The sequence below is a fragment of the Oreochromis aureus genome, linkage group 14, assembly GCF_013358895.1.
Source record: "Oreochromis aureus strain Israel breed Guangdong linkage group 14, ZZ_aureus, whole genome shotgun sequence".
NCBI classification, from domain to species: domain Eukaryota; kingdom Metazoa; phylum Chordata; class Actinopteri; order Cichliformes; family Cichlidae; genus Oreochromis; species Oreochromis aureus.
Genome location: NC_052955.1, coordinates 7,501,162 through 7,526,483, shown reverse-complemented (window position 1 = coordinate 7,526,483; position 25,322 = coordinate 7,501,162). Strand labels below are relative to the sequence as shown.

At 40.5% G+C, this 25,322-nt stretch overlaps 1 protein-coding gene across 1 annotated transcript in view; it reads left to right on the top strand.

Annotated features, from left to right (window-relative positions):
* Window positions 1-24,163, top strand: part of nectin1b (nectin cell adhesion molecule 1b) — a 74,573-nt gene extending 50,410 nt beyond the window's left edge. Inside the window, exons 3-6 of the mRNA XM_031751230.2 lie at window positions 65-364; window positions 1,892-2,009; window positions 6,849-7,000; window positions 20,089-24,163. Coding sequence (XP_031607090.1) covers window positions 65-364; window positions 1,892-2,009; window positions 6,849-7,000; window positions 20,089-20,591 — 1,073 coding nt within the window. The 3' untranslated portion in view covers window positions 20,592-24,163. The remainder of the gene's footprint in view (window positions 1-64; window positions 365-1,891; window positions 2,010-6,848; window positions 7,001-20,088) is intronic.
* The last annotated feature ends 1,159 nt before the right edge of the window (window positions 24,164-25,322 follow it).

The following is a 25,322-nucleotide window of genomic DNA, read 5'->3' as shown; positions in this document are numbered from 1 at the left end:
ATCAAGCTCATTCTTGAGTGACTCTTTTCTTCCTGAAAATTAATTTCGCCTTTCTGCTCTGCAGCTCGGCCCATGACACGTATGACCTTGACAACCCCTACGATTGTGGCTAGGGCTCAGAAGCGTAAGATGACAGTTGCAACTTGTGTATCGGCGAATGGAAAGCCCCCAAGCGTGATCAAATGGGATACCAGGTTGAAAGGCGAAGCCACTTACCAGGAGACTCGCAACCAGAATGGGACAGTGACGGTCCGGAGCAACTATGTGGTGATTCCGAGCCGCGAGACCCACAAACAGAAGCTCACGTGCATCGTCACGTACCGAAATGAGAAGATCACAGACAGCGTGGTGCTCAACGTCCAGTGTAAGACACCACTCTCCTACTGCTTCACTATTTTTTGTCTGTGCTTTTATTTTGTCCTGCATCCACGTGATGATTTTGTCACCAGATCACACCACTCAGCACAGTTTACACCAAAAAAAGATTAAGGTTACGAGAAAACAAATGAGCAGTAAACTACAGCGCCAGACTCAGTCTAAGCATGTTGGAAATCTATTTTTCCCAGTTCTACTGACATAACTAATAGAATCAATAATTAATAGAATGACTGAATAAACAATTATTCAAGACAAACACTATTTACAAAAAATTATGTATTTAGAGAAAAATCAATGCTTAAACAGGACCTGTTTTTCAATGTTGTGTTAGCAAGTGTGCGATGGTTCTTTTACACTGCTGTATTATTTGGATGGCATGACCAAATATTTTAACCTTTCTTCAAGATTCTGGTGTTTTCAAGCTATTATTATTAATATTATTTTTGCAAAAGTAGGCTTAGGAAATGTTGAAATGTATTATTATCATCATTAAAAAGATGAATAAATAAATAAACATAAATAAAATTAAACCACACAACCAAAACAACAGCCTCCTAGTCTACTTTTAGGGTATATTAACAACAGTTAGTATTTGGTGCAGGGCTTTAGACTCAGTCATTAACAGCTGGCTGGTTCTGCTTTTCAGGTAGATGTAATGCCAGTTTTTGTTGCCACTATTTTCCCTGAAATTTTCAAAGTGAGACTTTGAAACAAGCTCCATTGGAGCCTGTCCTTTTAAACGTTGTGGCAAAATGTATTCTGTCATCTACCAGAAAAAAACTTCAAAACACCAGACAAAGCTTCTTCTCTTCTTTGTATATTACTTTCTGGCATCTCTGCTCTCTTTTCTTCAACATCCATCTTGAATGTAGGGACAGAGCCAGCGGTTAACTGACTATTATGCTACCTGGCTAGCTAGCATTATCCAGGATGGCATTCAGCTGTATAATTTTATAAATGTGCAGTTATTATCGCTATGATTGCTCATATGTCATAAATTTGCTTTTGCCTTAAGACAGGTAAATGTTCAGCGATGTCTATATAATTGTTAGAACAGTGAGTAATGAGGGTGTTAATAGAATTAATAGGTGTCCTTTCTGAATAAGCACTCCAAAGTGCTCCAGGTGATGCAGTTATGTTTATGTAACTAATACATAAACACAGTTGGCATTTTGTCTGTTTACCAGTAAAGCATTATTTGTATCATGCATCATCTGAAATTATTAGCAGTATACCATTAGATCCTGTGAACTCCTTACACTACTTGTCCATTGAATCTTTTATACGCAGTTTTCATGTGAAGAAGTAGATTACTTTTTCTTTTCTTTTTTTTTAGATCATCTGCTCAAGACAATTTTTGATCCACTGTCTCAAGCTAATATCAGCTGTCTGCTACTTTAAAGTGGATGGGTTTTGAAAGGCAAACTGCTAGTGTCCTTCAGCAAAGGCACAATGATAGAGCAGTGGATTATGTTCCAGAGGGATAACTGACAGAAGTGCTCTTTCCTTGCAGATGAACCCGAGGTGCAGATCGAGGGGTTTGATGGAAACTGGTACCTGAACCGTCAGAATGTTCAGCTGACCTGCAGGGCTGATGCTAACCCCCCTGTCACGATCTACCAGTGGAAACTGTAAGTATGGCTAAACCGTAACAAAACCCCTTGAGGCTCAGAGGACGAGGCTGCAAGGATACATGCTGTTTTTCTCAGGTTAAATTTCTAGGGGAGAAAAAAAAAGTTTTATAGAGGGCTTACTAATGCAAAGGGAGGCAATTTCACCAAATGGTCAAAGTGAACATTTGTTTCAAGGCATATATACAAGAAAGTAATCTTCAAAGATAAAAACGCAGCCCCTTCCTCCATCCTCTCCAGAAATGTGTCTCAGTTTATTTGTTTGTTTAGAAAACATGTAATGAAGATAAGACTAGGACCTAAGGCAGAGCACAATGGGCCTATTACAGCAGCAACATATACCCCTATCTCCCCGATGGTCACAGATAGTGGGAGATAAATGCAAACAGAACACCATTTGCTTTGCTTTTGGGGTTGTGCTTTGAAGTCGGAGGGCCAGGATGCAGGTAGAGGGGTGAGAAAGCATCTTTGTTAGTGCTGTTGTGTTCTCTGAAGGGCACAGATGCAGCGGTTTGTCCCCGAGACAGTGAAGAGAGGGCTGAAACTGAAGCTGAAGTGGGAGCCATGGATTAAGCCCACATACCGCAGGCCTGACATCAGGGCTTTCGCCTGAGAGCCTACCACTGAAAATACAAAGGCTAGAACAGACACAAACATGATTTCGAGCTGTGGGAGAATTGCTAAGTAACCTCAGGTTTGATCTGCTCTGAGGAACAGCATAAAAAGTGGGCTTACAGAAATAATGAATATAAGTACTGAGATATAAAAGAAATAAAAGTGAATGCATAACTGCCATAATTTCGACTGATCAAACCCCTCACTGCCTTTGAATATCAGATGCAAGTACCAAAAAAAAAAAAGACGAGGAAAGAATAAAGAAGTAAAGTGGGTGCGGTTCTTCGGATATAAAGAGTATCACCTTTTTAAATTCAAGTATTATATTATAAAATTGAGAGATAAATGTAGCAATTTGTCCTTTAATTGCTTAGTAAAAGAAAGGTTGAGAAATATGTCAGTGGACTTGAGTGGATGTGGATTAATAGACCATTGTGCCCTCATTGTATCTACTCTACAGACGACTGTTGGATTTTAATGAGACAGAAGGGGTTTCTTTTTCTCCCGTTCTGTCTTATTCATAGATTTAGCTTTCAGGGCAGAAAGACTGATACGTACTGATATATAGACATAGCAGCAGAAGACGAAGACAAAATGGATATTCTGTTTGGCCTGTTTGGGTTTATTTTTTATCAGAAGCAAGGCGAGATTTAGGGAGATAGAGGAAGATAGGAAGAGAAGAGGAGGCGAAGAGGAAGAGATGTTAAGAGATGTGATCTAGAAAGACGAGGGCACTGTGCTGACAGATAGGAGAGGACGGCCATTGCTGCACTGAAAATGAGATGCCAAATCTGTTGTGAAGGTTCCCCTGGGCTCCACTGTGGAGGTCAGCACAAGGCTGTGACGGAACGATCCAGAACAAGCTGGCAGGATTGCGTCACACTCAACTCCAAACACAGAGATCTAAAATGGGATTGCAGCAAATATCAACAAGAATTCAATATATAAATTCCAAGAAAAAAAAACTACATATAAGGATAATTTTATCTATTTTCATTTTGTGTTGTGTTCAATTTACTGTTGGAACTATAATTAAAAAAAGTTTGCTTTTACTTTGCACAATCACTTTCTGCCTTCATATATAGTCCTTGAGGAAAGCATCGAAGCCTCTTTGATTTTTTTTTTTTCTCCTGTTCTTAGAGCACAATGCCAGAGCTATTTCTCAAAATGGGTTAATGGGGAGCTTCACTCAAGTAGCTCAGCTAAAAAAAGGAATGCATCCTGTATGAACTGTGTTGTTTGTTTTTGAAATGTTTGTTCATACGGCATCATTTCTGGAGTCTGTTTTAAGTGCACACAGCAGTTTTGAGTGGGCATTAGAACAATAAGTGCAGGAAAGGTGAGCTAGAAACATGGCCATTCTTTCATACATTCACTACAGTTATAAGATGTTTTTAAAAGAAAAGAAAGTATTTCAAGCAGACACATCATTTCCCGTAAAAAATAAAATCTGTATTATTTAAAGTAGACTGCTGCATTCCACGGCGTGATTGCTGCAGACTTAATTAGCCAGCTTACTTATCTGTATTGTGAAAAATGTGATTCTATTAGTCATGTCAATGAAAGGCCACAATAAAACAACTGTTGGTTACATTTTTTAGTCACCAGTCAGTGTGAATAAAACCTGGACAGCCCTCTGTCGTTGGAATTTAGTTTGTCCACTGGTACATTGCACAAAAAAATGGTCTCAAAAGTTGAAGGAAAAACAAAAGAAAAAACATTTTGTAAATGATCATGGATTAGAGACCAATACTGGTGGATAACTTTAAGCAAACTAAAGACAAACTAAATTCCAACGACAGAAGACTCCTGTATATCCTACTGGCCGCAAGTAAAAAGCCTCTTACGAGAAGATGGCTAAAACCTGAACCACCAACGATGGAAGACTGGATACATTCTGTACAAGATATCTATGCGATGGAAAAAGTGTCATTTTCTCTTAAACTTCAGAGGGATACCTTCTACAGAATATGGTCTAAATGGACAGACTATGTTAAGCATATGAGGTGTGATTTTATAGAAGATATTATAACCTGCCCTGCTGCCCTCCAACCCTAGTCCCCCTTTTTTTTTTTTCTCTCTTTTTTTCTTTTTTTTTTCTTCTTCTTCTTTATTCTTTTTTTTTTAATATATAACTTAAAAATGTAACAGCAAAGAAAGTGTAAAAAGGCATACAATTGTTTTGTTCAACTGCTGTCCCAATAAAACAGATAATAATAATAATAATAAAAAAAAACCTGGACAGCCCTCTAAATTATATTTAAGTTGTATAACAGCTTTGTACAACTACTTCTGCTTAAGCACTTAGTAAACATTGCTCCTGTTGCCTGGGGTTTCTCCAAAAGAATAACATTTCACATTACACAAACTTAAATAATAAGCGGACAGATGTGTGATTAAAAAGAGCAATCCTGTTAATTTCTTCTTTTAACTAACATTAGGTTGTGATCTTATCAGTTTCCTATTACCTGTCCCATTAATTATTAGTGGTATGTTTTTTACCTCCACACAATGTTGTTAGTTGTTAGTTCCTGATTGGCATGCTGTCCACTCACACCCACACCTATATGCACACACACGTATCATATATATGCGTGCGCATGACTGGCTAGCCAGTGAATAGAGAATATACATAACTCGTAAGTTGTTTGTTAGTCTTTCATTTTTCTGGTTCCGCACACACGTGCACACGCGACACGCATTCAAATGTCTGACACAAATGCAGACATCTTCGGTAGTGGTAGAGTCCGTGGTGAATCACAGTTTGCCGGCCTTTCATTTCTGCAACAAATCAATTGGGCTTTGCAGAACTCAGCATTTGATAGCAGCTCACAAGGTAACTGATTATTGAATCGTGACATACTGTATTGAGGGTTGTTTGCGGCTCCATTGCAATTGCTTTGCCAAGGTGGCCAATGAAAACAGCTCAGCCGTAGCTCTTTCTATTACTTTTGTTCTGAACTATGGACTTTTTGTTGCTACAAAAATATGCTGTGGTATTTTTTTTATTTTTATTTTGCCTTGTTTTCACATTTTCTTCTGTCAGATAAATTTAGCCACACGCAGATCAGCTATTTGTACTTAACGTTTTTATTAAATACCTTGTCGTCGGTGTGTCGTAGGCCCTGTCATTGCAGAGCCTTGTTAAAAGTCTGCTAAGTGAACCTCAAGTGCTTGATGTGTGACCATTGTGAGCATGAAACTTAATATTGTTGCCTCGCCGTGATGTTATTTTGTTTTTCTCTCACTGTAATGAATAGGAACACTACATTGTTTTTGATGTTCTTGCACGCCTGCGCTTCTCAGTGTGCCTGTCTGAGCCCACAGTAGTGGAGGAAATCTTTGCAGCATCCTTATTGATTAAAGAAGCACCAACAACCAGCAGCTCACCTCAGTCAGACCAGGGGGCTCTTTAATATTATCGTGATGTTTTGTAACTCTGCTCAAGCTGGGCCTATTCAGAGCAGGTGATGGGGCTAATTGAGGGAAAAGCAACAGGAAACATCTAATTGTCGTGAAATTTGATGCCTTTTCTAGCCTCCGGGCTCCATAAAAGGGGTCCAGATAATACAATAGAGGCTTTGTTTGTTCATGATCCATGGCCTCAAAGTCTGCTGACCTGATCAAAGGACATGAGCAAGTCTGAACACAGTAGAGATAGTGAACCATGAAGACAAACACCTCAGGCAGGAGAAACAGGCTGCAGTTCTCAATGACAGCACAGCATTTGGTAGGTTCTGCATTTATCGCTTGATCAGCTGCCTCTCCTGACAGCTCCCCTGAGTTTTGACTTCAGCCATGTGTGCTGTGCTGTAGTTTTGGAAGGAAGGCCCCCCCATCCCCTTTACCCCCTACAATCCCCTCCTCTGCCACTGTTTTGTATTCCACGTGTCAAAAAGTCCATGTCCTCAGGCATCAGCTATATCTTACCTGTTTGGACCTGCTGGGATTCCCTGTCCTCATAATTTTGTTTGGACTTGATGGATGATGGCTGAAATATAGCACTGTCAAATATTCTCGGTATTTATCTCACCCCCACACCCACATCCAAGTTTGTTTGGCACTAGAGACTGTATTTTTTATGCGCTTTGAATTGCTTTGCTGCATCTGGGAGGGGTTTTTTTTTTTTTTCTTTTTTTTTCAGCGGTCTGGAGTAATTCTGACTTTTTATGGTGTCTGCATTATTGTTCCTCTCTCTTTTTCTCTCTCTCTCTTTCATCACAGTTTGAATGGCTCCCTACCCAGCAACGTGGAAATCAAGAACAACACCTTGTTCTTCAAGGGTCCTGTGACCTATGACCTGGCTGGGACGTATGTCTGTGATGCTACCAACGGCATCGGGACTCGCACCGGCATTGTGGACGTCAACATCACAGGTAGGCTGATTAAGCTGGTCATTTCTCTCTCTCCAGTAACTCTGGCATGGCCTGATCAGTGCAGTAGCCCTCTAAAAATTCAGTCAGAAAGGATCAGACCCCCTTCTGCCCAAATAAACACCGCTATCAGTGCACATGCACATACCAGGTGATTGCAGCAGATCGCCTGCGTAGTTTCAATGTGGATCCAGCTTGCCTTAGCTGTGGGGCACCCTGCTGAACAGTGTGGCAGGTTGGGTGAAAAAAAAAAATCCTCTCTGTTTGTGTATCAGAGTTTTCACACACTGTGAGAACCACCGCCCCCCTACCGACCTGCCCTGTTACACATCCAAGCACATGTGTGGGAGCAACATAAAGCAGGTCTATTATCAGTGCCTAAAATAACATCAAGGAAATTGGGGGTTTGAGGTGAGGGTACTGTATTGATCATAGTTTGCTTGCATCATGCTCACATCTCTCTGAGCTCTGTGCTAGTTCTTTTGTCTCCTCTTCTTCTTCTTGTCTTCTGGGGAAAACAAAATGCTGAACAAAACTGATTCAGTTTCCTTGTATTCCACATAATTGTTGGCACACACGCACTGTGGTTCCTCTGGGTTCTTATCCATAGGAGACGATATTATGCCCTCAAAGCCCCAACTGCAATATATGCCAGATCTGACCTTGCTAGACAGACTACAAATGTGGAGATCATCTTTTATTGCTACCAGCTGTGTGCGTGTGGTATCGGGAGACTGTCACAGTTTTGCTCTGGTCGGACTGGAAAGTTCCCCCTTTGCTCTCTGCGCTGCTTGGTTTCTGGGAAGCCGAGGTGTTCTAACTTGCATTGCTTTGCATGTTGACTCATGTTGTGTCTCTGGAAACGCTCTGCTTGGTGTGAAGTGAACAGCTGCGCCTTACAGTATCATTGCGTACCTTTTTTTTCTGTTTCCTCTCTTTCAGTGTGTTATTCTCTACTGGTAAGGGTAAGGCTAAGACAAAGAAGCTTTGTTGGATGTTGTGTGATGTCATTACCTGCATTGTGAGGAGTTGCCCTCCCAAAGCAGATGGGCTAGTAGCGTTATAATAGAGGTTTCAAAGGAGTGGGAACAGGCCTTTCTTATCGAACAGAAGATGAGGAAGTAATCTGCTGTTAGGAAATCGCTGTGCACCAGCTTGTATTGAGTAACTGGGTTCCAAAGAGATGTACTGTTTGGCATAAAGTACTGTACCCCCTTTTGGAAAGGCAAAACAAAGGCACCAAAGTAATTTTCTATTTCTTCTTTTTCATTGATTGCTTAAATTAACAAACCACATTGCTATTGTCCCAGTAGTCTTTCTGTTTATTCTCATCATTTGTCTATATAATTGTATTGAGTGAGTGAGGTGAACAATGCGTGGGTACATGATGTGAGTGCGTTCGCTTTCAGGTCGCCTCTGTGCAAAATTGGAATCTAAGCATTCTGCTTTGTTTTTGTCTTTGAACCTTTTGATTTTTGAAGAAGTTTGCACTGTGCTCAGTAGCAGGTTAGAGGAAGCGTAATGACTAATTCCGAGGCTGTGAAAATACATTTGGTTCTCAGTAGTAGGTCATTGTTCCTTTCTGTCACTCTGCATGTTTACAAATAATGAATGCGCTTCGTTATTACAGTTATTACATATAATTATGCATTAAAACTAATTATTGAAATTTTTCTACTTGACAGTTAGATTGTCACTTGATATTTGGAGCTATAATAACTACCGTCAAAGAAAAAATATATATATCAAACATTAAATGCCACAAAGAACCCAGTGGTTTGTTTGCCATCTCTGTAGTAACACACTGGTTGAATATATTGTTGTTCTGTACTATTTGATGGCAAAAGTTCCCAATTTCTTTTAAGGATATATTCCCAAAGGGTACCACACCAGTCTTAAAAGCATGTTGCCAGTTCCCATAGTAACAGTTACAAGTTAAAGGGAGAACAGCCAGATTCCCCCTGCGTAAGCACAGTTCAGAGCCTCAGCTCCGACATGGAGCCCCATCAAATTGCACAATGCCTTATAAGCAACTCAAGTTGATTTGAAGCATTAATGCAGTTTCCTGTTTTAGGATGCACACAAAGGGCAACAGAGCCGGTCTGCCCCTGTGTCTCGTGCACAATATCTTGCAGTGGTGTGATGCATCTGCTTATGCGCTCTTTGCTGATGATGTGAAATTGATAGCATCCCCATCTTAGTGTGTACTTGTCACCAGAAACTTTGGACTTTCGGTTTAGGAGACATTTCTGTGACTGCAGATCTGCACGGCTGACATGACTGAAAAGACCTTTACATGGGAACTTCAGGGTGGACACAACATTTCCTATTGACTTTTCTGAAGTGCTCTTTGCTGCCTTGACATTGGCAGTGCATAATGACCCAGTGGCGCTGGTGTAAGAAGCGTGCTGATGCTTCATTAACTTCAAAAAGCATCTTTGTGCTTTGCAACTTCAGAGAGGTCTGGCTGAGACATAGCAGGTGAGAGAGCCCACTGCTGGCTGCTGTTCAAGGCTGCACCATTAGGCCTCAGTAATCCTAGCTAAGTGTACTGTGCTGAAAAGGACCAAACCAATAGCTTCGGCACATTTGTTCAGAACCTCATATAGCTGCTAGGGCTGCCAGATTTTTTGACCATTAAAAACACAAAACAATAATTTATTTACCTTGTTAAAAGCCCATTTTAATGGTCTTAAATAAAACATCATTGTTCCTGGTCTTTTTATCCTTTATTAAGCTCTATCATTGACAAATATGACACCCAAGCAATCTTGCCACTATTATACATAATTTTGTCCGTAGAAAGATTTATCCATATGCATACGTCTGGTAGTAATCCTTCACTTATAGATTGCCACCATAATGTTCACCTGCTGTGGCGGCAACCTTGCTTGATGTCAGGAAGATAAAACGTCCATGACGTCTCATTTGTATAGCAGAAAAGCTGTTTTCCCACAGTGGGATGCAGCACACGTGGAGGATTTTAAGAAAGCGTGTTTTAATCAAACTACTCAGTTTTCATGGACAGATTGGTGGAAGCTGCATAACTGTCACCTAGGCAGATAGCAGGGCAACAGAGCACCTTGTTTCAATTAGTTCTGGGATAGTGTTTGCTGCGGAGATGGCATCGACTATGGTCGAGTCACATGGGCTAAAATGGCTCTCTCCAAGGACATGTGTTCTGGAGAAATGGTGTCACTTGTCAGAATCTAATGAAGCACTCTCCTGTTTTAATCAATCCTCGCTCTCAGAAAAAGAGGTGGAAAGGAAGTCTAGGGGAAAAGGAAGAGAGGGAGGGGGAGGGATCTATAGCGAGGGAGATGAGTTTCATGTAATGGGCCTCTTCTTAGCAAATACCTCACTCATTTACATGCAGTTCAGAAATCTCCTGAGAGAAAGTTGACAAGTCGTCAGATCTGATTAATCAGCTAATTACCAACGGGTATCAGAGGCCGTGTTAAAAAATAGAGACAATTAAACAGCCTCACAATGTAAGTTATTTTTGATGAATCCTTCTCAGCAGCCTTTAACTGTCTAATAGGAATGTCACTCAAGCAGTCACCCCTGTAAAATATTGCAGCTGAGAAAGCCACAGGAATAATGCGGTTAAACCTCAAAGATCCTCCCCAACTTAAGAGAGACAGAATCAGTCTTTCATTAAGATAATCAGCTTTTCCACCATCAGACTCTGTTTTTGTGCTCGGAACAAATCAATGCTGCCATCTTAAATTTCTTCCTAGTGCTTAATAAGTTCTGATGAATGGCTGTTTTGCGAGGATGGCCTTACAATTATGTCATTATCACCCCTGAGAAAGGATATGTGTGGTTTTATTCTTGGCAGCGCAGTTTTGTGACATGTGGGAAAATTAGCTTCAGTGAGGGGGAAGTGCATTTGTTTACTCATTTTAACCTTGACTCACCCACACACCAGCACTCGTCTTTGAGAGATAGGGGCCAGAGTGAGTCAAAGACGTTGCATTATTCCAGCCATATTAGCAGGATCAGCTATGAATGATGATATCAGATCAGCTAGGGGTCAGCTAGTATGTGAACCTTTGGATGATTCCCCTTACAGCTTAGCAGCGCTAACTTTCATCCTCCTTTGTCAGAGCTGTGGCAGAGAGCTGCTTTAGAGAGCAGAGGTGCAGTCAGCTTTGCCACAGGGCTTTACCAGTTGGGTTAAACTGGATGGAGTGAGAGCGTTCTCATCAATTTAGCAAGAAAGCGTGAGGATGGATCCTTCTGTAAGCACAGTCAACCGGTGCCAACATCTGTTCACGCTTCCCTGAACACGCAATAGTTGGCTGCCGTGTGAGAAAATGAAGTTTAGAAAGAAGAGGTGGGGGAGAAATCCTAGTCACGTGCCAAAATTATGTGAATAAAATATATATATAGTTAGAGATGCATAGGTAATACATTCATGTCACTGAAGGAGAAATTTGAGTTCGTCTGTCTGATTTTTAAAATTTATTTCCAGCCAGACAGCATCGGGGATGTGAAAGAGGAAGAGAGGGCATGAAACTGTTTACAGGACTTTATGTAACAGCCTGTGTCAACTTCTAGCGTTCACTGGTTGTCACTTCTTCTATCCTTCTAGTCCTACAACACTATAATGTGCAAAGACAGTAACACACAGTGAGAGTGAGAGAAGGTGACATTGATTTAAGAAAAAAAGGCCTATGTGGATTTTTATTTACATTATTTCTTCACCGGAAGCAAATGAGGTTATTGTCAGGAGAATTCAGTATGCCTATACAATGATTGTGAATGCTTAGCCGCCAGGTTGGCAGGAAAGCAGCAGCGGGTAGTGGGAAATAGCACAGGGAGCTTCCTCAGCATAAATTTAAATTACTGACAAGATGCTATCTGAGCTGACATTAGATCTTTTAATTGCCTTAAATATTATCACAACTTGAACTGGTTGTGAAACACACCCTTAAAAATTTACCTAGCTTTACTAGTCTAGATTTTTGCAAGATATTTTTTCTAAAATTTGATCTCTCATTTTTTTTTCCCCGCATAGGAAATTAGCAGCTCAGGATTTAACATCTGGATTTAAAAAACAAGAAAAGAAAGAAAGAAAAAGATTTAAAATTTTTAATCACTCCTATTGAATTAAAAGTCTAAAACTTTATTGATTCTTCACTATTATATTCCAGTTTGCATTACTGAAAGAGTCTTTGTAACACAATGTACCAAAAATAATCTTGAACTCACTTCAGTGACTTTGGGAAGATTTCAGCCTGCATGTCTATTATTTAAATGACTTCCTGGTCCTCCGCATAACAGTAAATTCCAGTAGATGATGTAGTTTATTTTTATCAGCTGTGAAACAGACGTGGCAGTCAGTCCATCGCTGCAGGATCTGTTGGTTTTCTCGACGTGATAATGCGGCGATCGGTCGGTGTAATAAAACTTGCGAGACTACGGCAAGAACATCCTTGAATAAAACAAGTAACGCACCATATATTACTGACATCTAACAGCAGTGCCGCTACGTGCAGCCATTTGTCTCTTTCTTTTCTCTGACAGAGACAAGAGACATTATGATGTCAGCTTTGCAAAGGCTCCTCTAGCTATGTGAAATTTGTTTGTCTTCGCCTGTCATGGTGGAGTCTGTCTCAATCTGTGCGCTATAGCACATTGCGCTTCTCACATCGCCGCCTGCATTATTCATAGATTCAAAGGCCACATGTGTATATCCTGTATATTATTACACTGTCACTTCAAGCAGATGCAGGTTAAGGGAGCATTTTCAGGATCTTGGTCTTCTGCTCCCTTTGCTAGCTTGTTATCACCCTTGAACTTCCTGCTTCTGCAAACCTAGAAGGGTTTCGGTGTGCAGGCTGATAGAGTGACTTCTAGCCCCCACGTTCTCACTACGGGGAGGGGGGTTGCTCTTTGCTCAGATCCTGCCAAGATCACACCTCATTATCCAAATGAGACATTAGCATGGCCCGTTCCCTCGCTTGCACAGCATAGGCTGCCCCATAAAGTCTCTTCTGTGTTGTGCTGTGCCAGGGGAAAGCACCGAGGGGGAAGATATTGTGGCTGCAGCTCATTTTGCATAAAATGGAGGAGGGAAGTGCTCACTGTGTAAAAAGAGTCGTTTTTTTATGTTTGGAGAAGAAGAGATAACCCGGCTGGAGATGTGAAATGCAAATGTCACCAGGGGAGAGCATGTGAGAGCAGAGCAGCTGAGATCGTAGTGATTTATCTTAACATTTGTTTCTGCATGGCTTGCTGTTTCTGCTCTCCGGAGGATATGCAGAGGAGAGGGATGTGGCAGACAGATGGAGCAGGGGGATTGGCTGAGCCCCTTCGACCCAGCTCACCTCCTCTGTCCTCCTCCTCCCTGTCCACCCGTGTGGTGTTGGATCTGTCACGCCTCCCTGAGAGCCTGATGAAGTAGGTCAGACGCTGTCCCGGGGTCTGACCACTGGCTCCAAAGCTGCTGCTGCTGTTGGTGATGCTCTGTGGTGATTCACTCATTACGCTCGAAAATAACAACAGGGAGAGAAAATAAAAGGGGGGGCAGAGAAAAAGCACAGGGTAGGATGGTGTGGTAAACAAACAGCTCGCTGACCTCTTGCTGACTTAATACGTGCTAACATGCAGATTTGTTTGCTGCATGTCTGCTGACCCAATAACTCAACTGCACAGCACTTTGACTAAGCACTGCAGCCGCAGATGCAAATGCATTAATAATGTTACCTGCGTAAACATGATTTTTTAGAAGAGTTGCATTGGCATTTAGATGCTGGTGTAAATATTCATTGCTCATTAAGGGTGCATTAAAAATGATTATTACCCCGTAGCGCAAAATGACGGATATTATACTTGCAAGAAGACCAGCTTGCTTTCTGAAATGTTCTGGAGCGCCAGTATTTTCCTGTACTTTCAAATGCGACCTTCATGTCGGATTACTGTTATAATAGTCATAACAATGGCGGCTTTGTTTATTTCAACTACAAATAACCATATATGAAAGCAGAGAGTCGGTGGTGTGAATTCTTGGTCTCAGTCAGAGATGACACGCTATTTCTGCCGAGAGGAGATGAAAACAAGAAACAGTTGCTGTTTTTCTGACTCGATGGTCCTGCAAGTTGCTGCATGTTCACACGTTCAGGCTACAGATGATGTCACCCGTGTTTTGATTCCAGTAGTTTCACAGCATTGTCTCCTCCAGCATATCCCATCCTTCTAACCCACTGGTTTTATGACAGGGAATTGGATTTGAATTTGTGGGAAGCTTTTAATGGCACAACTGAGGTGAGCTTGTGTCTCCGAAGTCAGTGGAAGCAAAAACAATCTATGGTGACAAACGGGAAGAAATGGCAGCTATTGGGAGGGAATATCTGATAGGCTGAAAAAGAGATTTGCCCCAGCCGCAACTCTCAAAGCAGCATGTTAAATTCCTGTCAGTGATGAGCTTTTATTCGTCGTGGCAGCATTACATTTCCACGACTTCAAAACCACTGGCAAATTCAGACAAGGGAGGTAATGAGGATCTGTTAAATCAGTGAATTAATGTGTCTTCTCTGATTGTCCCCTACCTCACTCACTCACTCACTCGCTCATTATGCCATTCTTTATTTTGTGTTGTCACTCCCCAACCTCTTAAGGCGTTTGCTCAATCTTTTTCCTTGTTGCCACTCCTCAGCTTCTTAGAGTAGCCCTCTATGTTCTTTTCATCTTTTGTTGTCATCTGCTTGTTCCTCATTTAGTCATATTAAAACACCACTCCCAGCGCCACTCTTTGAAAATCCTCTCTCATTTTCCCAGTCTCTTTCATAACCTTGTCCAAGTGATTGCGCTAAGTCTCAGGAATGTTTTTACCTGTCTCTCCTCCTTTTTTTTTTCATGTGCAGACATGACTGGAGCACACCCAGTAACAGTATCTGCAGGACGGAGTTGTGAAACAGTTTCTCTCACTTTAAAGCCCCCTCTGCTTTCTACAGTCATTTCCTGCACATCTCTGAGCATCTGCTGCTTCTACATCGAAATGCAAACCCCTGCTCAGAATATATGTTGTTTTCTGAAGCCACAAATCATTTTTATTACAAAATATATATGCATGTATATTATATATACACAGCATTTATTCATTTTTTCTGAAGTCTCACTTGTGTTTTGCACAAATGACTCAGATGAGAAGCACTCATTGCGTTGTGAAGAAAACATATTGTGTCACTTGGATATTTGGAGGTAGTAAATCATCCACTTGATCATGTCAGATGTGAGGGTTCAGAGTGGTATGAATAACCCAATACGAAATGGCATTGTTGCACAGTTTGAGTAGCTGCAAGATTTCCTGTTATTTTTTTCCCCTGTATAAATCTGTCATGCCTCTGGATTGAATTATAGTCTTTCACAGCACATCCTTCCACCTATTAATCTCAATACTACATTTTATTCGTTGCAACTAAAAGTTCCCCCACTATCTGCATTTTTCCTCACGGGTGTTAATAGACATTGCCTCTTACAGCGTGGAACAGTATCACGGCCATTGTTGTGCTGCTGAGGTCTTTTTTATCTGTCCGTTGGCAGGTAATGCCGGCAGCGAAGGCGTGCTAGTGAAACGCCTCCTCATTTTTCTGTGCTGTCAAACACCTACATAACCCAGCCATTCATTTCATTTATTTTTTGATTATATAAGGTGATTAGCTTGCACCCTAGCAGCTCTAATTTAACATAAATTCACAGAGTCCGTGAACTAGACAAAGCTGCTGTGCTGGAGATATGTTCACGTATGCACACTGCTGGTGGTGTGATTTTCCAGAGGGATAAGCACAGAGAGGAAATGCGCTGGGTAACACGGTGAGAGCAGACAGTCCTCTTTGCCAACACGGCGTTTTAAGTTGCAAAATAGAAGCAGTGTTCCTGTACTGCACTCAGTGATCTGATGAGCAATTTCTGGTCTTTCTGAGTTTCTCTCTCTCCTCTTAAAGTGCCCCAAACACAGAGCCGAAGCTATCTAAAAACATCAGTAGTCCTCCTTCCATTGCCGCTCCAGTAAAACAACTTAATACCTCCTTTCGAAAACGCCATTTGTTGTTTTTGGTACAGCAGCTTGCAAAGCTTCCTCCAGGCTGGATACACCAGCCTAAAACCCACAAAAAATACCTGGAGGTTTACAACCTCTTTCATGTCTGTCCTTTTTTTTTTTTTTTTAAATGAACACTTGTACACTTATTAGTGTTGACATTCACATTCGGCAAATACGAGTGTCAAGAGGTAGCTTCGCTTGATCCTTTATAGGAATGAAGATGGCAGAGATCACCTTTGAAGGTTCACTGCACCATCTTTCACTGCCGCTATTCTGCAAGTTAAATGCTCTGTCCTTATGTTTTTCACCTCTTTAAATGATGGTAAATATGGAGTCTTGGCAACCTTTGAAATGCAGTACAATAATCTCCCTAATTAAGATTGAATAAGGGGACTGATGAGAGCAAAATCAGATCCTAGTTACAGACGAGGGCAGTGAAGGGTAGAGGAGAGGATTACAGGAGAATATTTTTCCTTTTCTCTTTGCCCCTTCAATCCTCTGGATTTTCACCCGTCTTTGGACTTGGTGGGAGGATGTGTTCTCTAGCAGGGGTGACCTGGCTCTGCTCTCTCATTGATGTGTGTAATGAAGGCCTGTGTCTGAATAATCCCATTAGGTGGTCAGATTAAAACCTGAGCTGATATTTGAGACTGTGCCCGGCACGGCTATAGAAATTGGAGAGCTTTGCTGTCGGCCCTTGGAGAAAGGGTCCAGATGAAGAGCGGCTACGGAGAGCGACCGTGTTTGGGAGGTCTCGTCTATAGACTGATAAAGTGCTATTGTAATTAAAGCAGAACGGAAGGCTTTAGTAGCTTCCTAACTTCACTCACTACCATCATTTTACACTTGAATTAGGTTTGAGATTCATCATTTCCAGTAAAGAGCATTTCTCACCATGTGTAATGGCTTTGATTCACCCGTTAAGGGCAATAATTTGAAAAAGATTTTCTGCTTAAGTGGGAAATTTGTCTTTTTTGTGTTGCTTGATGAGGATGGCTTAGATTTGCTGTTATTGCAGTGGTGTTCTGATTCACCTCTATCCGACTTACTGATTACGCGTGGGGATAATTTATCTCCAAGGAACATTTAGGATTGCTCAACGTAAACCTTCATTTTTGTTCAATTATGACCCATTACTTGTAAATGAGCTTCAAATTTCAGAAAGACACTTTGCCCATGCATATTTTCCCCACCCCTGTTAGATCAACACAGATACAATTCTGCTTTCGGTTGTTGCCTTTAAAACCTTTAATAATCGCCATGAATCATTTGTGTGCATGTTGTAGAGGCTACATCTGAAATTTAGTCGTAAAAATGTCATAAAATAAGAAACGCATCCTTTTTCTTTTCGAATACAGCTAACGTATTTAGTGTTATCAGTGTGTGTTACATTATCATGTGCCTAATGGGCGTGTAATTAAGCAGTAAGACTGGAAAGACAGCATCAGAAGGAAATGAAAAAACAGCATGTATTGCACCTATATTGCTTTTCCCTGCCTTTTTTCAGACTTTACATACAAGTCTCTGGTTTGCTCCGTGTGAACAGGAAGCTCCTTCCTTTGTTTCTCACAGTCTCGTATTCCCTTTTTCCAGGCCTTTCCCACACCATTTGTTTAGTAGATGGTGTAACTGTGTTGTATCCCCCTACCTTTCTGTTGAGGATTCAGTGTTCACCATTGAAGTTAAATGTGCTTCTGCTCTGCCGGTTTACCTAAGCACTACCTATGCGCCTCAAGGCTTTGATCACATTTCAGATAAAAAGTCTCTCTTGTCTGTGTGCTCTAAGGAGCTTTGCACAGTTTGTAGTTTCAAGTGAAGATGCACACATAAGGGACAGCACTTTCGTGTTAGTTTTACTGTATGCAGCACCCACACTTGACTCAAAAGTAGCCCTTTTGTTTTGTGTGTGTTTTTTCTTTCCTGTATGTATGCTGTGCGCTCTCTAAGGCTACGTTCACACTGCAGGCGAAAGCGCATCAAATTCGACATTCCTGACCCTGTGCGACCCATATCCGATTGTGGTATGACAGTTTGAACAGCACAAATTCAATATTTTCAAATCCGATCTGGGTCACTTTCATATGTGGTACTGAATCCGATGCATATCTGATGTTTTAGAAAGCAACTGCTGTTTGAATGGTCATGTCGCATTAAATCTGTCTTTTACGCCACTGACACAAGACAGACGCCAATTATCAGCGACATCGTGAACACTTCCAGGCCAGCCAGTGTAGATGTCAGTGAAACTGTTGGGAAGAAACCTGAACATTTTATTTGTACTGTATAATCTGCAGATTCTGACAGAAATCTGCAACTATCCTTTGAAGCACCGCTCATCTCTAAAACAGCAATAAGGATAATTATTAGGCCATATGCAAATAACAAAATAACTTTATAACTTAAAGCAAAATTGGGAAACGTAAAGTCCGAAACAAGTCTTTATATTAAGGGCCATCAGTCAAACAATACTGTTTGGTCTGGGTCTAAACAGAGCGCGTTGTGTTTGACGTTGTCTTTTGCGCATGCGGGCCGCTTTGAGGGTTCACACTAGAGCGCATTTGCTGTCGCATTTTATTTGTAGTGTGAACAAGCAGACAAAAAAATCGGAATTGATCAAAAAATCGGAATTGAGCATTAAGACCTGCAGTGTGAACGTAGCCTAAATGTTGGACTGAACATAGTGTCTCATTTTAGTGATGCTATGGACATGGCAGTTGTGAATTTGAATTTTGAATGTCAGTGTAGAGTCAACATATTCCTTTGGCTTTTGCAAGGTGAAATCCCAGCCTTCATACTCTAGCATCTTTGTCATTATCTCTCACAGGCCATTAGTCATATTCGCTCTGTTCTAGATTGGAGAACACCGAGGCTTATGATAATTTTCTCTCTTTTCTCCTCTCTCTGTAGTCAATAATATATATTTTTCATGGAGACATATGCTATTTTTTGCCGTGTGCTCCTCTGCTTGAATGGAAGAGCTTCGTGTTTATCAGCTCTCTAAGTGCATCATGGCTGTGTATGCTTGGCTGCTGATAATCATCTCTGGCAGTGCTCTTTCATTTCATTACCACGATGCTGGTGATCAAAATGTCTTGTTTTAATTATTTATGCTGGACTGTACTGCAGTATATCGTTGAATATGTTTACTTTGACTTGTAAGTAAAACTTGTTAACTGAAAAGCCATATCAATTATAAACCCATCTCCAAAATGTTAGGATGCTGTTTAAAGTGAAAATAAAAACAGAATGATTTGCAAGTAGCGCAATGCCTATGTTCATCAGAAACAGTACAATACCAATGTGCTGGGGACAGGTCTGGACCGCAGATAAGCCAGTAGACTCCTTACAGAGACATGTCTTTAAAAAGACAAAAGGAAAAAAAGAAGTAGTGCATGTAGGACCACCTAGCTATCACAGTGCTGCATTTTAGACTATGTACTGCTCCACCCTGGTTGCCTTTCTGCTGTTTAACTCAAAGAATAAGATTCTTAAAAATGAGCAGACATTTTCAACATTTGAAATGTTGTATTTGTACCACTTTCAATTGAATATAGGCTTTAAATCACTTGCAAATCATTTCATTCTCTTTTCATTTTACACAGCATCCCAGCTTCTCTGGAAATGGGGTTGTAATTCCTTCACTGTTTGCCTATTAAATTGTTTAATTTTCCTCCGCCTTCTAATCAGAGAAGAAATGATGGTTAATGCATGCTGACAAAGCTTCATTTACTTTAATGTCTTCAGTCATTTTACTCTTTGATGGTGTTGTGTGGTGGACTGGCTGTTTATTTCATTATTTCCGCGTCTAAAACTGCATGTGGCTGTAGCTGAGCTTTTACGATATGTCACTAAAGACTACTGTTGGGCTGGGAGGGGGTGTTGTCGTGGGGCCAGGGGTCCTTCCCTTTCCCCTTTGCTTTTCCGTCCTTGTCTCCCTTACTCCATCTTTCCTAAAAAAAAAAAAAAATCTGCACCTGCACAAACGCACCTCTTCCCACCAGAGCACTGACACACTCCCTTCCATCTGTGTTTTCCTACCCAGAAACCCCTGTCCGCAGCCACGATGACACCACACATGTCCCACAGGAGCAACACAATGCAGGTGTCGCCATCGGGGGTGCTGTGGGGGGTGTTGCCCTCTTGGGTCTAGCGGCCATACTGCTCTTCATATTCCTGCGCCGCCGCCAGCGCACCTTCAAGGGAGACTACAGCACCAAGAAACATGTGTTTGGAAATGGGTACAGCAAGGCTGGTGGGCTGCCTACCCACCCCCCCATCCCTAAGAACTTGCAGTACCCGGACGACTCGGACGAAGAGAAGAAACCCGCCCAGATTGGTACCACTGGGGGGTTTGAGGCAGGCGACCGTGATTTCGATGCTGAATCAGACCTGAAGAGGCCCTATTTCACTGTGGATGAAGGAGAGAGCCGAGATTACGATGAGCGGACTCTGGCTTTCCAGTACGAGCCTGAATCTGAAATAGCCGATGATATGATCTCTCAAACCGATGGTTCTGTCATTTCTAAGAAAGAATGGTATGTGTAGTGGCATGCAACAACCAAACCAAACAACCCTTTGTCCCCCACCTCCATTCCACCTCACCCTTCACCTCCATCACGACCCCCGCCCTCCCATTTATCAAACTGCACTATCATAGTCCCTCTTTTGGTCACCCTAATATCCCGCCCCCCTTCACATCTGACCCCATCCAACTAATCTCAACTAGAAAATCAAGTGTCTATTTAAAGTGCTAGCAACATCAACTTCTCAGCATTGGTATCAGTACCATCAGGTGAATGGGCAAAGAGTACAAACTAAGGTATGTAGATGGACACACTGTTGCTGACATACAAGGTCGGTGTGGTGATTGGTCGATTAATCCTGGTGTATTCTTCATTTTGTGTATTTTTTCATATTATAAATGTGTTAAATGTATAAAAAGAGACAGCAGGTTGAGGTTTTGCTGAGCACATTTGTGAAAGTCCTACACTGGATGTTCAGTTTGTTTTCTTTTTCTTTTTACATTAGCATTGCAGTTTTGTTATTGTTTTTATAAATGTCTTTTTGTATGATTTTTAAGTGACCAGAGAACTGAGAGTTAAGTGTCTAACATAATTACAGGTGGAGTTCTACGTGTGTGTAGTTTTGTGGTCAAATGTTTCAGAGAAATTGGGGGAAAAAAATGGGATACATACTGTTTCTCAGTGGGGTTAGCGTTACTCATTTTTATATATTCGCAGCATTAAAACACATATGTTAATGCTGTTTTCCAAAGGTGTGGCTAGCATTTCTTGACCCCCTGTGTTTATGTGCTCGACTTGTTTCTTTACCGAGAGGAAGTCAGTCTACTGAGCCATATGGACATGGCAGTAACATATAAATATCCAGTATGCTCTATTTTTTTTTATTAATTTCAAGCGTTAGTGCCCTTATTGTTGAAGCAGTATAGCCGAGGAGAGAAGGGCTGCAATTGTATCATACAAAACAATTTCTACTTTTCAGTGGTGCATCAGTCATGTCCAAAAGACATTTGGTGAGTTTCACAGGGAAATCTTCAAAAATGCTCTGAAATGTCATGATTGTCATTTGACTTGAACAGTTTGACCTGTGTACACAATCTCGAAATCTTACCACTGTAATGAAATGTCTGTCTTTTGCATTTAGCTGTCATAATTATATTTTTTTCTGACCCTCTTTTTTTTTTCTTTTCAATGGATGTCAGTCAAAAGTGTCTGAGGAGTTTTCCTGTAACGACTCTGTCTCTCTTTATAATTGTGACTTTACTGAATAGTTGGCTTACATCAACAGCATTTTCTATGAGGAGTCATCCATGGACACAAAGGACACAAATAGGAGAAACTGATGTTTTCATTTCAGTCTGAAGAGAAAACATGCTAACAAGTAAAGGGAATTTAAAATATGGTGGCCCTTCTGAAGTCACCTGCTGCTTTCATGATGCTTTTGTTCATTTTCTTTTGCTTTTTAAGTGACTTTCCAGAGTTTTTGAGGTGATTTTAAAATCATGAAGAGTTGCTTCCTTAATTTTGGCATCTCAGTCTGCTAATGGGGAATCAATGACTCTGTCTGCAGGCTCTCTATATACTATATCTATATATATGTTTTTAAAATCACCGCTAACAAGTGCCAGTGGATGCTAGCATAGCTAATGACTTGTTTCTCTCCTCAGCACAGAGGTTCATTACACAATCAGCAAAATGTATTTGCTTCAAAAAAAAAGCGCAATGTGAAAAATTGGTTATAATGGAAGCATTGGAGGAAATCTATCAATGTAAACGACATATCTGACTGGCTCTGAACAATATAAATACTGTATTAAGCCTTATTTTATGCATGTTTTGTGTGTGGGAGTGGAAGTGCATATGTTGCTATTTTTTTCCTATCAGTTCCAGTGTGCTTATCCTCATTTGCAGCTCAGAAGACTACACTTTGTCAGTGTCGTCAGTATTGACAGAGGTATGAGTTCCTAGGTACACAGTACCCAGCAACAATTTTGCAGTTAACACAAAAAAAGTGTAAAGTATATATAAATATATATAGAATAATAAAAATGAAAAAATAACATCTCTGTGAGAGCAGTTCCCTCTGCTCGAGATGTGAATGTTTTACAGTCCACGCTTGTCTACTGTATGTTTTTAGATGAGCATGTTAATCATGAACCTCAAACTATATTGTATTTTCAAAACAAATCAGCATCACAGTATGGGGAATTGTTTTTTTTTTAAGTCTGTTTGTCTCAATTTAGTTAGTCAGCCTTATTTTCTAAAGCCTTACTTCTTTTCTGTTAAGTGCATCTACTATACAGTGAATGGAGGTGGGGGACAAAGGGTACGAGGTCTGCCACTGAAGGTTTCAGAGGGGGAAGCTCATTGACAGCAGTGGGGTTGCTACTTTCAATATTCTGAAGCAAAATACAGTTTTATAGTCTTTACTTTATTGTTCACCTGCAGATGGAGTGCTTTGCTGTAACTTTTGAACTTCACACAGTTTGCATCACAGCATAATAGACACAAACATATCAAAAGCATCCTTTGTTCATGCATTCAGTGCCTGTCAAAGTTAGGAGGCATGGGGTAGTCTAAACAGTTACTGCTCCACCATTCAAGCTATTCATACCCAGAATAATATCGTGGATATTATTAAACTACAATGCAGACCGCAAACCTGTTAAATATAAGACAGCTTATGGTCGCTTGCTTACAGTGAATATTACAGCAGGCAGAGGAGCTTTAGCAAGGTACAAACAAGGTGTGTATACTTGATCTTTAAATCAGCTAATTCCGCACTTTTTCCTCTCAATACTGGAGAGTTGAACACCTGAAGAGATCTAACCTTTGCAACCTGGTTGCACATTGCTGAATTTTCTGAGCACAACATTTGAAACGCTGGTCCAGTTAAGAGAAATTCAACTTGCACTTGCAAACATCACCCCCTTTTAAAGCACAAATTTAAGGTTTCATCTGACATTTAACATCAGTTATGTAACCACTGCCACACTTGCTTGTCAGATATGTTGGCGTGAGAAAGCCTTTTATTTTGGGGTCAACAGTCTGTATAGTTGTATATGTAAACATTGTCTTCATGTCGTTGGGGTTTTTTGAGTTTCTATTTTGTAATACTGACTGTAATTTCATTCCATCCTAATCTCTCTTTTTTTGTATGTTTCAGTATGTTTCAACATTCCACTGTAAATAATGTACATAAGGTTGAGATTATAGTTGGGATTTATTTCGGGACAGCCGTGTAGGGACCCTGTCATGTAAAATATGCCTATTTTGACCACAAACATGGAGACTCGATGATGGATAGATGATGTTGATGCATAGCTTATTTCCAAAGTCCCACCTAAAAATGCTCCTCTAGTACATTTTTTTAATATGCCAGTAGTGGCTTCACTGTTGGGGGTAATGCATACAGTCTGTCGATGTAATGTTATTAAAAGAAAGTCAAAAGAGAGAAATTGTCTGTATGCAGCCATGTGAATGTATATTTCTGAGGGTGATACAAATACAAAAAAAAAAAATCTATTGTTCAATTGTGATGACCCAGTGAAGTAACTTGTATTTGTTTTCAGCATTAAATGAGTTCAATAGTCAAAAGCGTTCTGTCCCAGTTCACTGATTGGATAGATGTGTGTTATCTGATTGAATATGGTTTATGTCTGCAGCACATTTCTTATCGCTGTGTATTGATTTTGGTAATTGCAGCTTTTTCCCAGTCGGTTCGACCAGTAATTTATCCTTGTCACCTCATGCCGGTGCTTATTTGGACTTTTTTTTTTACTTATTATTATTATTATTATTATTATTTTCTTGTGAGCCTTAAATGTAAGACATGATACGTTTGTTCTGTAAATAAATAAGAATACAAATAAATCAAATTTAACAAACATAGACCTTGTTAGTACAATATTTAACAGTTTCAAAAAGCACAAATAGTGTCCAGGCTATAGCAGGACAGTTCTCTTTGTACCTTATCGATCTGTTCAGTCATCGCTGTAGTTTACTGTATTTTTTTAACCTTATGAGACAAAGATGACAGATTCAAAGCGTTTTTCAAAGCTCCAGCTTCCATATGTGAGTTACTTTAGTATAATGTATGTCTTCATTTTATGTGAAGTTAACACAAGACAGATAAAAGGATACATACAGTATATAATAAGAGTCTTTGATGGTTATAACAGTAGTTTTTGGTATTTTTTCTACTTTAATTGGAGAGCAAAAACTGTCAGGCAGATGTTGATTTTGAGTTCAGTGCTTAATGAAGCTACAGTGATATGATGAGAGAGGCCCAGTGTAGAGGCAGACAGATCTGTCTCAGACTGTGGGACTCAAGTGCAGACATCTGCATCGTGCACATTAAGAACAGCCCAGAGTTTGCAGCTGTTGCCATCCATTTGCTAAAAGAGCCCTTTGTAGCCCAAGGGGCTTTGATGGCACATAGGCTTTTAACATGCATGGCCGTCTAGTTTTTTCTCCTCCTAATAGAGCCAGGAGTGGAATTCTACAGCATATCCTCTATCAAAGTACTTTTTGGATGAAATATGGCTAGATTCCTGTTCTAAAGTATGTTCCTCCTGGGTCATAAATTCAAAAGCGAGTTTGTTAAAGTGTCTTTTACAGTGTGTGATGTCACTCCATTTAACATGGTGTGCAATAAGAGAATACAGATTACTCTAACATATTATGAATGAGAAAACTGAAAAACAATCTGACCGTGCCTGTCATTATTTATGTGTTTCATTATGTCATTAAATCA